Raw genomic sequence first — 14,266 nt, 5'->3', positions numbered from 1 at the left:
TTGGATGCATAAACCGAAAGAACGCCGCAAGGCTCGGCCTCAGCGTGAAGCTCATGTTGGCACGATAATACGGAAAATCCTGACTTTAGGAAGAGGAAAGAAATTCAACAATTGCCACATCTTTAGAGGTTGTTCTTTATCATGTTGCAAAACCCTTCACTTGGCATAAAATACATGAATATTGCACGGACAACACACCCTAATAGTACTAAAAGACAGGTAGAAATGTCGATGGTGTAAAACTGAACAGACAACTAAGAAACGAAATGACATCCAACACTTCCCACAAAATAAGCAAGCATCGTTTCACAACGGCGACAAAAGTAAAAGAAACATAGCGGAAAATGTAGGTCTCATTACAGCAAATCCACTAACTAGTTAAGACAGCACGAAGGTCAACAGACCAGACCCTTATACTAAGAAGCATATGATAACGGGATTACTCATCCAAAAGTGCCCCATTCCAAACACCCAAATAAGCCATTCAGGTAAAAACAAAGAAAACTCCACACAAAAGCTGCTGACTCTCAATATAGGCAAATCAATTTTATGCTTCTTCCTGAATTTCTTCCTCGTCCTCGTAGTCATAGCCCTCCTCATCAGCCGTCGCGTCCTGGTACTGCTGGTACTCGGAGACAAGATCGTTCATGTTACTCTCAGCCTCGGTGAACTCCATCTCGTCCATGCCTTCGCCAGTGTACCAGTGCAAGAAAGCTTTCCTACGGAACATGGCAGTGAACTGCTCGCTCACCCGGCGGAACATTTCCTGAATGGAGGTGGAATTTCCAATGAAAGTGGATGCCATCTTCAGACCAGTTGGAGGAATGTCGCACACGGTCGACTTAACATTGTTTGGTATCCACTCCACAAAGTAGGACGAGTTCTTGTTCTGCACATTAATCATCTGTTCGTCTACTTCCTTGGTGCTCATCTTGCCACGGAACATCGCTGAGGCAGTGAGATAACGGCCATGGCGTGGATCTGCCGCACACATCATGTTTTTCGCATCCCACATTTGCTGAGTGAGCTCGGGAACAGTGAGCGCTCGGTACTGTTGGGACCCACGAGATGTGAGCGGAGCAAACCCAACCATGAAGAAGTGCAAACGTGGGAATGGGATGAGATTGACGGCAAGCTTGCGGAGGTCAGAGTTAAGTTGGCCAGGGAAACGCAAGCAGCATGTGACTCCACTCATGGTCGCAGATATGAGGTGATTCAAGTCTCCAACTGAAATGAGACAAATGAAGATCAAACGTCTGGCCAGAATTAACTCGAAAATATATTAACCAGATGATCAAATCCAACTACTGAAATCTTAACAGGGTACCGGCCAAAAGATACTATATGATCCACAATCAAGAACTTGAGAGACAGTATTTAGATCTGGGATCTAACTGCCAAAAGCATGTTGGAAAAAACATGTGCCACAGATAACTTTATACTGTGGCCCAAACATCACAGACTGACAAAGCACATGTGGAAAGGCTTGACTTCTAAGTGGTCCAAGGTATCTCATCTAATATGCCAGAACCAGGTCACAGCATGTGGGGCTCCAAAACAGCACCAGATGTGTATATAAAAAGGAATATTCTGAACCAACAGATAATGACTATGACAAACTAATCATAAATAGTCAGAATGGAACTGCTTCCAAGAAAAACTCCACATGGGATCAGATATTCCCGAGATTGATAAACAAAAAACAATTAGATAATCGCACTAAAGCGCACCTTAATAGAGTGATATAACAACAGAAATTCCTAGGAGAGTGAAGAAAAGATATATCAAAATGCCAGCCTTTATATGCAGTCAAATGGATTAAGTAGTGCATGTTCTCTTTCTGGATGTCCTAATAATTAAGAATCTGAACTAACAAAGACATTTGCATTAATCTAGACTGGACAACTGAACAATTGCAATTTTGTCCAACAGCTAAAAAACAAAAAGGCCTTATCTAGCACAGTAAAAAGGAAATACTTACAGCTAGGTGTAGTGAGCTTCAAAGTCCGGAAGCAAATATCATAGAGTGCCTCATTGTCCAAAACCATGCACTCATCTGCATTCTCAACAAGCTGATGAACAGAAAGAGTTGCATTGTAGGGCTCAACGACTGTGTCGGACACCTTAGGGGAGGGGAACACAGAGAAAGTAAGCATCATTCTATCAGGATATTCTTCACGGATCTTGGAGATGAGGAGTGTTCCCATGCCAGATCCAGTTCCACCACCCAGAGAGTGGCAAACCTGGAAACCTGAAATCAATAAACACACAAGGATTCAGCTTCAGCTTCATTTACTACAAACAAGCAGTCACCTAAGCGAAAAAAGAAGAGTAGCTTCATAGTGGGGAAGGATTCGGTAACCATCTCTAGCACCCAAAGTCATTTCATAAACGATCGTCCACAAGGACACCAGAATCATAATGAAGAAGTGCGACAAGCAATGTCATCACATACAAAAGCACTCTCTAAAGCATCATCAAAGAATGCAGCTCAAGTCAAAACAGATTGAACTGATGAAGCATATTGAGTCACATCTGAGCTAGAAAGCCTGACATTGAAACATTATAATGTTGTAACCACATGATGGATGATAAGGCCAGACACCATCCCATACAATTGCTTAACCGCTGAACTTTCCAATTAGAAATGTATTCTACCAGCTGCCCACTAATACTTGTAAGTAAGTATAACCATTACAAGCAAGGGCAACAAGTAATAAAGCAATGCAGCTCACATTAAACATCAAGCATTCAAGATTGATTGCACTGAAAATGGTAACAGTTTTAATGGGAATTATTTCCCTCCAAACAAACATGGTGACAGCACAAAGTAAAATCAACTGCCATCAAGGCAATCAAGGAAGTCTAGCAAATATAAGGAGCTCAAATCGACCCATGTCAAACGAAGATCTACCAGATAACCCACATCTGATAATGATTGAACAACAGGGCAACCGAAACACTCCAATCTAATTAGTGCACGATGAGAAACAAGCCAAACAACTTTCAAAGGGAAGTTCCATTGACAAAACCGCTGGAAAATTTGCAGCGAGAAACACTTACTGACTTATGTGAATCGCACAGTAACCACTCATAAGTAACTCACGCATGAGATACATTCTTAAGACAGCAGATCGCCAACAAAACTACACGACTGCTCGCTTTTGATGAATAAATCTGTACCACATTCCCTTCAGGACGTTAAATCAGCAGGTGAAACAACATTGGACGGCCAGAAATGCTTTACGAAAGTGATTTCAACAAACCGAACACATACCTAGTAACAATCTGCGCTAAAAATTGCTTACTACCACAAAGCAACCGATGATAAGCACGAAACCCGCCCATAACACAATTCTCCACTCTAAACCACTGACTCTGTGAATCAACACGCACGAGACGCATTTCAAAAGCAGCAGATCGAAAACAGAGCTAGAGGACAAGAGATGAACCGTGACATTGCGTAGCCGAATCAAAACCTAGTTCCACAGAGAGCTCAACAAAGCATCCATAAACGAAAATCAACTTCTCCGAGAACGGCAGAGACCAAGCCGAGCACATTACCTTGCAAGCAGTCGCAGTTCTCGGCCTCTTTCCTCACAACGTCGAGCACCGAGTCTATCAACTCAGCTCCCTCGGTGTAGTGACCCTTGGCCCAGTTGTTCCCGGCGCCGGACTGGCCGAACACGAAGTTGTCCGGCCGGAAGATCTGCCCGTACGGTCCAGATCTGACGCTGTCCATGGTCCCAGGCTCCAGATCCATGAGCACGGCGCGCGGCACGAAGCGTCCGCAGCTCGCCTCGTTGTAGTAGACATTGACCCGCTCGAGCTGCAAGTCGTTGTTGCCCTGGTAGCGGCCGGTCGAGTCGATGCCGTGCTCGGCGCAGACGACCTCCCAGAACTTGGCTCCGATCTGGTTGCCGCACTGGCCACCTTGGATGTGGAGGATTTCACGCATTTTGAAGAGAGAGGGTGGAAGCTCGAGGAGGAAGAGAGTGTGAGGTTCGAGAGGTAGCGAGAGAAAGCAAGAGCAACCGGGTGGGTTTCTTTTTTATTTCTGCAAAGGGTGGTGGGTGGGAGAAAATGAGGGGGCGTTACGTTATATAGGGAGAAGAAGACGGAAGGTGCGACGCCGTTAGGGATGTGGGCGAGGCTGGAGAGGGGTTTGACTGACGGCGTTTGGTTTGAGTGGGAATTCGAAATTTGAAAAAGAAATGGAAAACGAGAACTGTGCTCGTCGTTGGGAATTGCGAGAGGGGGAAGGGTGCGGGATTCCGGACCACGCGGTCGCTTGGGCGGTGCATCGCACGCTCCGGAGGGTGGGTGGGGTTTTAACTTTCTTTTATTTTTGTACTTCTTTCCGGTTAAAAGAGCGCACGTGCCGGGGCCGAATCGAACCTGCAAAGTGGAAAGTGGGTCGAGACAAATAAAGGATAATTGAGATGACCATAATCTAACTCAAGTAATAACAACAACAATAATTGCCATTGTTATTGTTATTGTTATTGTTATTGTTATTGTTATTATTCCAATACGCAAAAGTCATCAAAAATCTCAAAATTACCCATCGGGACTCATTTTACCTTAAGCTTTTTTTTTTCCCGTAACGCCAAAAATCTCAAACGGATACATGTGTGACACATTTACCATCGGTCACGGTTTCCTCAATGAGCACCGTTAAAAATCTATATAAATAGACATCGAAAGGCAAACGATATTGACATGGATGGCTCCTACGTGACTTAAGCGAAGCGAGAACGACGTTATTCTAGCTAAAAAATCATTTGGCGGAACCCCGACGGAGATTAAATTTGTCACATATATACAAGTCCAGGGTTTTGTTATGTCGCAAGAAAAAAAAATTACGGTAAATATAGATCAAGATTTTTGAAGTAAAGAAAAAATATACATGGATATGGGCCAGCGACAAAATATCATAATTTTTAGAGTTTTTGGCGGAGAAAACTTGGAGCAGAAGTGGGCCAGCGACAAAAACTGATGGGGGGTGGGGTTTGGGGGGGAGGAAGGGTGGGTCCAAACGCCATTTTTCAGCGTACGATGCACTTCATCTTTTGCAGAAAAAAACACAATCGAGCAGAAGTGTGGGCCAAAGCCGACGACGATCTTCGAAGCCCAAAGAGCAAGTCTTCTCCCCGATTCACCACCCCATCTCGATTCATTCATGGAAAAGCAAATGGGTTGCGCAGCGAACGTCACGAAAGCTCACTCCCACTTCGCACAAAAAAGTGGGAAATCCACCCTTCGTGCCAAAGCAAAGCACCTCCCCCCAACCTGAAGTATCATCATTCGCTGCAACTATATATAAAAACTCGATAGAGGATCCCGTGATTTTTCCACCCTTACGATTCAGAGATGTCGTCGAGCGCAAGACGGATCGAGTCGTGTTCTCGGCGAAAGGAGCTTTGAAGTTTCTTTGCTTTTCTCGCTTGGGAAAGATGGATTGGCAAATACGAAACAGTCGAATCGAATCTGGAACATGTGATTTTAAAAAAAAAAAAAAAAAGGTCAGAAGACAGGGTCCTTTGGACACAGGACAATAGGTGGGGGGGCCTTAGTGTAATAAAGAGAAGAAGTTGTGTTGCATCAATTGGAAGGCGACCGTGCAACAAACAGATATCAATGGGGACACAATCGGAAGCAACTTAAGGGACAAGTGAAGGGGCTCTTAAGAGAAATGGCGGTCTCGCTGGCACAAAAAAAAAAAAAGTCCATTTGACCATCCAAACTCGGTGCTGCCATAAGAAGCAAATTTGATGTCGCCATTTTTTTTGTCCATTCACGGCTTGAAAATGAGGTCAAGAACTCGGTTCTAAGTTCTAACACCCAAGAGATTGCTAGTTACATTCTTTTCGCTAACGGAGGACAATGTATATTTGCTCGGCACGAGTGTAAAAATTTGAGACGTCTTTCACGATGTGCTAGCGTACGATTATGAGAAATTGACGAGTTGTGTACCGAGATTTGATTTACGTATTTTTTTTTTACAGATATGCTATCCCACTTATTTGGAATCAAGTCTGTGCGAACAAGTCATGGTTATAGCCCGCAACAATTGAGATCTAAGTTGGTTTAGCCACAACTTTACCCAAATGCACCGCTCGAATGGGCTCAATTTTTAAATTGGTCAATTACAGGTTGACAAATGCATTGCAAGTCGACATATTACTATGGAAATTCCTTTTTCAAACGTGGCCCTTGGTTGGTACTCTTAATCAATTTTGGCCCTTCGATTCGAAAAATGCTCCCGTTAATCGCAAAAAGCTGTTGACTTGATATTAATCACAAACAGTAATAATATAATACATGTTATTATTTTTCATTAGCTTAATTAAATAAAGTTAATAGAATGACTCGATCAAATTAATTTTTTTTTCACTTTTTGCAAATTTCAAAACTTAATTAATTTTTTAAAATATTTTTGAGGGCTTGTTAGAAAGATTGAAATGCAGAAAGGTAGAAATCACCTAAAAGCAACCGCAAAGAGAAAGTGAACGTGCCCCCAAAAGGAGGCAGAAGAAATATCACCGTTGCCCCAGTACACCACTCGATGAACCCTAAAACCTCCGCTGGTATGAGTATGAGACCGCGTCAGCTCCGCTAGCTCAAAGGCGAAACCGTCCCCCACCGCCACCGGTACCGAGCTTTGCAAGATGGTGAGCCAAAGACAGAGACTCGCTCGCAAGAAGTACAAAGAAGCACACCCTGAGCTGTTCCCCAAGCCAGAGCCAACCCCACCCAAAAACCCGACGAAGACGAAGAAGAAGTTGAACAAATTCAAGCGCAAGAGACCAGATCCCAATGACCCCAGAAGACCCACCAAGAAAACACTCAAGAAGCACCCGCTTAGAGTTCCTGGATTAATGCCTGGTCAGGGCTGTTTTATTTGCAAAGCCCAGGACCATATTGCCAAGCTCTGCCCTGAGAAATTTCAGTGGGAGAAGAATAAGGTTTGTTTGTTTGATTTTTTGTTGCTGTTGTTGCCGTTGTTGCTGTTGTTGTTGTTGTTGTTGACTTGACCAAATTGGCTATCCTTACTTCTTGATAGTATTTAGAGATTGAGCTTGTCTGACTTATGTGGAGATTGCTTGAGAAACAGTGTGCCAGTCCATGAATCTTGCTTGAGTTCTTTGTTTTTTTGGTTATTGATCAGCGCCCAATCAATCCAAGCATATGCATATGAATTCCTTCAGTTCTTTGGTATTGCTTGGGTTGTCTACCTAATGGGTTTTATGCTGTTTGATGTCTGCAGATATGTTTGCTTTGCCGGCGGCGGGGTCATAGTCTCAAAAGCTGCCCGGAGAAGAACGACGAGTCTGTTGATAGGAAGTTGTGTTATAATTGCGGGGATTCGGGGCATTCTCTTGCAAATTGTCCTCAACCTCTTAAAGATGGTAATTTGATCTTGTGAGATTGTACTGAATATCGTTATTCTATTATGACATTCACTGAAAATGAATTACATATTTCGAGCCATGTAATTTGGATGTCCACTAATGCAGAAGTCCTTTTTCTCTATATATTGTAGACTATCATTTTACTTTTCTTACTGGTCTATCTTTTGATTTGCGTAATTCTGAATTTGCTTCTTAAATCCTCTTCTCAAAAGGTTAAACTTTGAGTTTACTTACACAAGCCTAATTTTTGGTGATGCGCTGGATACCTCATTTCATCATCAAGAGCGGAATCAATTAAATGTGACTGCTCATGTCAACTTCCATCCATTGTTCTGCTACTGAGGTGTTTGCTTTTACGTCACGAATGATGTTTTCCCCGACCATTTACTCTCCTATGTGGTGACAGGAGGAACTAAGTTCGCCAGCTGCTTTATTTGTAAAGAGCAGGGTCACTTGAGCAAAAACTGCCCTCAAAATGCTCATGGAATTTATCCAAAGGTACATTGTTTTGTTTATTGTAAATGGCACGTTGTTTATTGGAACTATAAAGAACAAATGGGTATTTACTAAATCTTGTTTTATACATATTGACACGCGCTCTGGTCCAAATGTGGTTGTACCCATTACAATACTCTCATGAATGGGGGACACCTAACTTGCTCTTCTGTAGGGTGGTTGCTGCAAAATCTGCGGTGGTGTGACACATTTGGCCAAGGATTGCCCTGAAAAGGGAAAAAGAGGTTTCGGAACTGGTGGCAGATGTGAGTCATCTTCTATATATCTGAAACTCGTGTTGGCCTGAAGGATTCTTAATTCTGATGATGTTCTGTGGCAAATTCTATTTGCATTTTGAGGATAAATATTGCAGCCAATAGTGCGAATTGTTCCACATCTTACAATTTTTAAATGGAATGTTCCTCAGGCATTAGGAACCGAGGATAAACCAGATCAAATTCAGTAATAGATAATAAAATGGTGTAACGATTTGCTAATTTCTTGCGCCTCCACAACCTTTGGACATTAACTCCTCTAGCATACGTAAAGAATGGTTGGGTGATACGATCGGCTGCTTAAGCGTGAAAGGGTGGAGAAAAATGGCTTGAGTGTATCCAGTAAATTTTCTCTTTATCCTTGAACTGAGAAACCTGACCTTGGTGGAGGAAGGAAAGGGAAGATCTATGTAGGCCTGGCCGGTAGATGAAGAGGGGTTAGTCAGTTTAGCTATTTTCTGATTCTTATGGTTCTGGATGGTGGACTTACTCTCATCAAGAGTAGACAAATCACATCGGATCTTCATAGTGATTACTTCATAAGAATGTTAGCCTTGTCCTCTTGGTGTTGTTGCTAGATCCTTGTTTTAAACTAATCATATCGCTCCTATAATCTCGTTCACTTATTCAATCGACCCCATTGCAGTTGTGATGCATAAAATTGTCTTACAGCTTTCTCTGTCGTTGTAAATGCCGATACTGTATGAAATAATTGGCAAGAGTTTTCTTTATATCGGCAAGTCCGGTGCTTCTGAGTTGTCCTTGATGGGCTGTTGAGTTATTGGTGGCTCACGTTTGGGATACATATTGGAATTGGGGCTTGGCTATAAACATGAGATATAAAGTGAAGGATGTCAATGCAGCCATCTCAAAGTGACTTCAGTTTGACATCCTTAACTCTTATGCGGATCCAATTCTTTGCTTGTAAAGTAAATCCTCTGTTTGACCAGTACAAGCTTACCATAGAATCTTCACATGAGTTAAAGATACAGTGGCACAGATATAGTATTTTGGTACTTGTTCTGTAATTTCTGCTTTTTCTTTCAAATGCTTCCTTGCTTGATGTCCTCAAATGTTACTTCTTGTTCACAAGTTAAATTGCTTATATAACGTTGAACGACTTTAAGGTCTTTTCTGATGCTGTCCCTTTGTCCTGTCTCCAGTAGCTGAAACAGAAGAGGCACCGAGACCTCAAGTTACCAAATTCATTAGTGGGGACGATCTTGATGATGACTTTACGATGGATGAAACACTTGCTAAGAAGGACAAGTCTAGTGCAGGTGTAGCTGATACTTCTGGCTCAAAAGATGGTCATGTAAAAGCCAAGAGAAAACAGGATACAAAAGTAGTTGATTTTGTTGGGTAATGATTTTCAGATTTATGAGAGATAGCTGGGATTACAGCGTTGTTGGCCTTTTCTTCATTTTACGGTTCTTCGAGCAATTTTGACCCTTGGATACAGCGAGTTTGTGATTCAAAGAAATGCAGGAAAAATACTGTAGTATCTATCGACTGTCGGTGATATGTTGTCGTCGCAATGGAACTTCTCCCGTGTAGTCGGAAATTCTTGAATTTACAGTTCATCATTTGAAACTTGTGTTCGTGTGCAGACTCGTAAACTCATTGAAGAGTCATATGCTTCCCTCGCAGGATGATTTTCTGAACTAGAGCCTGCTTCAATTTTGTGAAAGTCATGCGCACCCTGAACGTGCATAACCTCTTGACGCGGCATTTTGTCATGTGGGAGTAAAACATACGACGACATAGGCGGCCTCGGCTTCTCTCTTAAGCCGACCCCGCAACCTCGGCTCATGACCCCGCAACCTCGGCTCATGTACAGACTCAACATCATTTGCTGGCGACCAGCCTAGATTGTCGATTGCCTATTGATTCATAAGGGGCGCATCTCGGAACCGTTCACATTCACGGGGCTGAACAAAATGGCCAATTGAAGGGCATAAGCTAAATGCCATTCATGTAGTACATAAACATTTACGAAATGTGGGTAGAGTAGATTGCCACTACTATATTTGGAAATTGAATTTAACAAATGAAAAAAAAAAGGAAAAAAAGAAAAAGAAAAAATCGAAATTTATACAAACAGACGTGCCATGTGAGATGCATCAAGAACGTGGCAACATCAAAGTGTTTGGTTGGAGTTTGCATTTACCAGCCTCTTTCTTTTCCTCCAATTCCTCCTCTCCACCGGCTTTAGAAATCCCAGGGATTAAGGATCACCTTCATCTCTCTCGCCCTCTCTCACCCCTCTTCTCCTCATTCTTCTTCCTCAAATTTCTCTGTTCTCATCGGAGCTTCTCTGTCTCTCTCATCGAAGGCAAAATGGTACGTTCGCCGTCTCCAATCTCTCCGAACGCACAATGTTTTCGCTTTCGATCGGATACCGTCTCGGCGTTTCTTTCGATTATGATTCACATTAAAGATGATCATGCATCTTTTGTTTCTTCGTGATAATCTAGATTTGTGGTCGTTTTAGATGAGCATGATCTAGGTAGAACTCTAATTGATGCTCAAGGTGATTGTAATTGTTCGTATCGAGAATATTATGCGTAGAGTATCTGGATGTGCACAAACGGAGCGGCCTCTCATGTCGTCCTCATTCTCGTCGATGGTGATTTGAGATCTTATTCGCGTCCTAACCGTCTGACATTTTTCATTTGCACCGACTTGAAAAATGAACGGATCAGGCGAACGCGGCTTCTGGAATGGCTGTCCACGACGAGTGCAAGCTGAAATTCATGGAGCTGAAAGCGAAGAGGAATTACCGATTCATCATCTTCAAGATTGAGAACCAGCAGGTGGTGGTAGAGAAGGTCGGGAGTCCGGAGGAAACTTACGAGGATTTCACCGCCTCTTTTCCGGCTGATGAGTGCCGCTATTCGGTGTTCGACTTTGACTTCATCACCGACGAGAATTGCCAGAAAAGCAAGATCTTCTTCGTTGCATGGTAACATTATCTCTCAACCGATATGACCTATCTTTTATCTATGTGAATAGCCTAATGGTTAAGTAACTTTCGGCATCTGGGAGTATGATAATAGTTAGTCACGTAATGTTGTTGCATACGGAAGATCTGCACTTCATCATTCGAAAGGATCGTACATGCGCGACGTGCAAGAATTTCCCTTGGATTTATTTCCTCAATGTCTTTAGAAGTTGAGTCAGAGGTTCCAAATTTCATTCACAAACTCATGAAAATTTTCGATTTCATCTGGAGTCGGAACATTTGCAATGATTAATTTTGTGATATCGGGCCAATGTTATAACCTCTTCCATTTTCGTCTGATGAAGTTTGGCGAGGCCACATCGAAATCTCATTTTCTATGACGACGGAATAAAAGTTAGGTCATTATATTTTCGACCAATGTGAGCTCCGGTTATCTTTTGTTGCGCGCCGTACCTCGATTCCAAAAGTCCGACTAGTCTGTTGCACTTGTGCTGAGCTTTGTATGTCATCTGTTTGCTTTCCTTGTGAATCATTGTCTGCATAATCAAAAGGATGAAAAAGGAAAAGCTCTCTCTGCGCAAATTTGAGGAAACAATCATACTGAATTGAGCAAAGACAGAGGTTCGCTGATTGAATGTGTTGGTAGGGCACCTGATACCGCGAAGATAAGGAGTAAGATGGTGTACGCCAGCTCCAAGGACAGATTCAAGAGGGAACTGGACGGCATTCAAGTGGAGTTGCAAGCCACGGACCCGAGCGAAATGAGCTTCGACATCATCAAAGCCCGAGCACTCTAGATGCTCGCTTAATACAATCCTCAATGTCCTTTCCAATTTCTACTGGTTTTTTGTTTTTCGGGTCTACGGTATCTGGTGTGAGAGGCCGAGTGCCGTCGCCTCTTCTGTCTAAAAGTGTTCTAATTTTCCATTCCTGAATCGGTGATTTTGTATGAGCGTCGCAATAGTCTTCCCTAGCTCAAACTCAATGTAATCTGCTGCATCCTGTAATATACAAATTTTTTTTTTTGCCTCCACTGCTTTCCCGGGGTGGTGTAATTTGATGGCCTCTCATGTTGTTGAATTATGCTGTTTCATGAATCCCCTTGTTGCAGTTAAGGTAATGAGTCCGGGCATGACCAACTCCCATAGTGTGACAAGTGGTGTGCACAAGGCCTGGGAACGAATTCTCCGCTGTATGGCAGACCATGGGGGAAAATGGAGAAACTATGTAATTAAAATGGAAGTAATCCTCATCAAGGCAGGCTTTGACTTGAAGAATAGGTGATTATAGTCACTACTATTCCATTCCCTGGTTCTCTATAAATGCCATTTGCCTACTCTTAAGAACCCACTCAAAACCAGCTTCCCAAAGTTTCAACAAATGTCCCCAAGCCAATTAATTGAAGCCATACCATTAAGATTACTAATCAATGGTAATGAACTTTGGGTGTTTGAGAGGATTATAAATGCAAACTCTAAGGTCATAACCACATTAAGCCATGTGACACTCATGGTTTATCTCGTTTGTCAAACGTGCATTATGTAGCTAATATAAATAAGTAGTGGCTTCTCTTCAATAATGAGAAAATGGCCGAGCATTCTAGATGCTCACTTAATGCAATCTTATTGCCGAATTGCCTTATCAACGTCGGCTTTGAAGGACCTAAACCTTGTGTACTCAATACATAATCGTTTTGCTGAAAAGCTTAGACAAATGCCCTTCGATTGAACAATAAGGGGTTACATTCACTATCATTCCTTTCATGGCTCTATAAATACCCTTTGTCTAGTCTTAAGAACCCACTCAAAGCCAATTTCCCGAAGCTTAAACAAGTTCACCCAAGCCAAAAACTTGAAGCCATAACGTCAAGATTACTAAACAACGGTAATGAATATTGGGTGCTTGAGAGGATTATAAATGCAAACTTTTATGTCATAATCACGTAGAGTCATGTGATTATTATTGTTTATCCCGTGCATCAAACATGCATTCTACAACTAGTATAAATTAGTAATGACTTTTCTTCAATACTTTGACCATATGTGACATGCAAGTACTTCGTGTCCTCATCCGTACGCGTGTACAATGCATTGGACCGAAAGTCTCGTGCCCCAACTCTTCCACTCTCAGATACCCTGGTAAGCGAAGCTTGATGGTGTCATCATCGTGAGTGAGTGATGTAGTGGGGAAAAAGCAACTGGTCCATGGGACTGGCGTCAATGCGGTTTGTGCTAGGAGTTCTAGAATAGAAAGACTACATTTCTAGGGAACTTTGAAGGTGGGGTTGGCCTCCCGTGTACAAACCGATCGAGAGCCGATGCCTCTCTTCTAAGTAGGCTATGGCAGGCCCAAACCAATTGTCATGCCCAAAGGGTTCTACTTGTCTTGATCGATGGACTGGACATCCAAGCTAAGCTGGGCATAGTACGATCCGATATGAGGAAGATATTTGATGTATTGTTCTAAGGGACAATGTGAGCAAGAAGGCTAGCCTGGCGTGCTCGCCCGGCGGTGCGCGGGCTAACTCCGCTATTGAAATCTGCTAGCTTGTGACAAATGGTATCAGAACAAAAATCCCTCTCATAAATGAGTGAGTTGAAAGAAACCACCCATCCACCCGATCCTACGAAGGCGGAGAGTGAAATGCTAGGACGACCATACCCGAGAAGGAGCGGGTTTCGACCAACTTCTAAGATGACAATGAGGGCACGGGGCCTGTGGTCCACCCGATCCCAAGAGGGCGAAGAGGGAATCATCGGGGCAGCCATGCTCGGACAAAGTTCGGCTCTCGACTAGCTTTTGGGATGTCAATGGGGGCACATCAAGAAACCGATTCCTCACTAAAACGGGATAACGTTCCTCGATTAAAGTGGTGAATCTCAAGATGGGTCTGCTATCACATTTTCAACATGGGGAGAAACCTCCATTGGTCAGCTAGAAGATGGAAGTGCTTAGTATGTGAAATAGGGTGCTGCCAGAGGCACAATTGGCCAAAAGTGCGCCGCACTTGAAGAGTACAAGTGACCAAAGGAGCCTAAATGTAAAACCCCACAGCGGTGTTGATAGTGCAGTAGTGCAGGAAAGTGACATAACAACCCGCAACAGGGACGTCGCGA

General features: G+C 43.0%; 2 protein-coding genes across 2 annotated transcripts; one reads left to right on the top strand and one right to left on the bottom strand.

Moving 5' to 3' along the window:
- Positions 1-255: 255 nt before the first annotated feature.
- Positions 256-4,073, bottom strand: LOC115742349 (tubulin beta-1 chain). The gene is made up of 3 exons (XM_030676581.2): positions 3,565-4,073; positions 1,982-2,251; positions 256-1,227 (listed from the first exon to the last, which is right to left on the bottom strand). The coding sequence occupies exons 1-3, from the start codon at positions 3,956-3,958 to the stop codon at positions 548-550; spliced, it is 1,344 nt and encodes a 447-aa protein (XP_030532441.1). The 5' UTR covers positions 3,959-4,073; the 3' UTR covers positions 256-547.
- Positions 4,074-6,529: 2,456 nt separating this feature from the next.
- LOC115744344 lies at positions 6,530-12,201 on the top strand. The gene is made up of 7 exons (XM_030679473.2): positions 6,530-6,968; positions 7,271-7,412; positions 7,822-7,913; positions 8,086-8,176; positions 9,349-9,467; positions 10,891-11,150; positions 11,797-12,201. The coding sequence occupies exons 1-7, from the start codon at positions 6,672-6,674 to the stop codon at positions 11,945-11,947; spliced, it is 1,152 nt and encodes a 383-aa protein (XP_030535333.1). The 5' UTR covers positions 6,530-6,671; the 3' UTR covers positions 11,948-12,201.
- Positions 12,202-14,266: the final 2,065 nt, after the last annotated feature.

The sequence above is a fragment of the Rhodamnia argentea genome, chromosome 7 (assembly GCF_020921035.1).
Source record: "Rhodamnia argentea isolate NSW1041297 chromosome 7, ASM2092103v1, whole genome shotgun sequence".
Taxonomy (NCBI): Eukaryota; Viridiplantae; Streptophyta; class Magnoliopsida; order Myrtales; family Myrtaceae; genus Rhodamnia; species Rhodamnia argentea.
The sequence above is the reverse complement of the archived record's forward strand: the minus strand, read 5'-3'. Positions and strand labels throughout refer to the sequence as shown.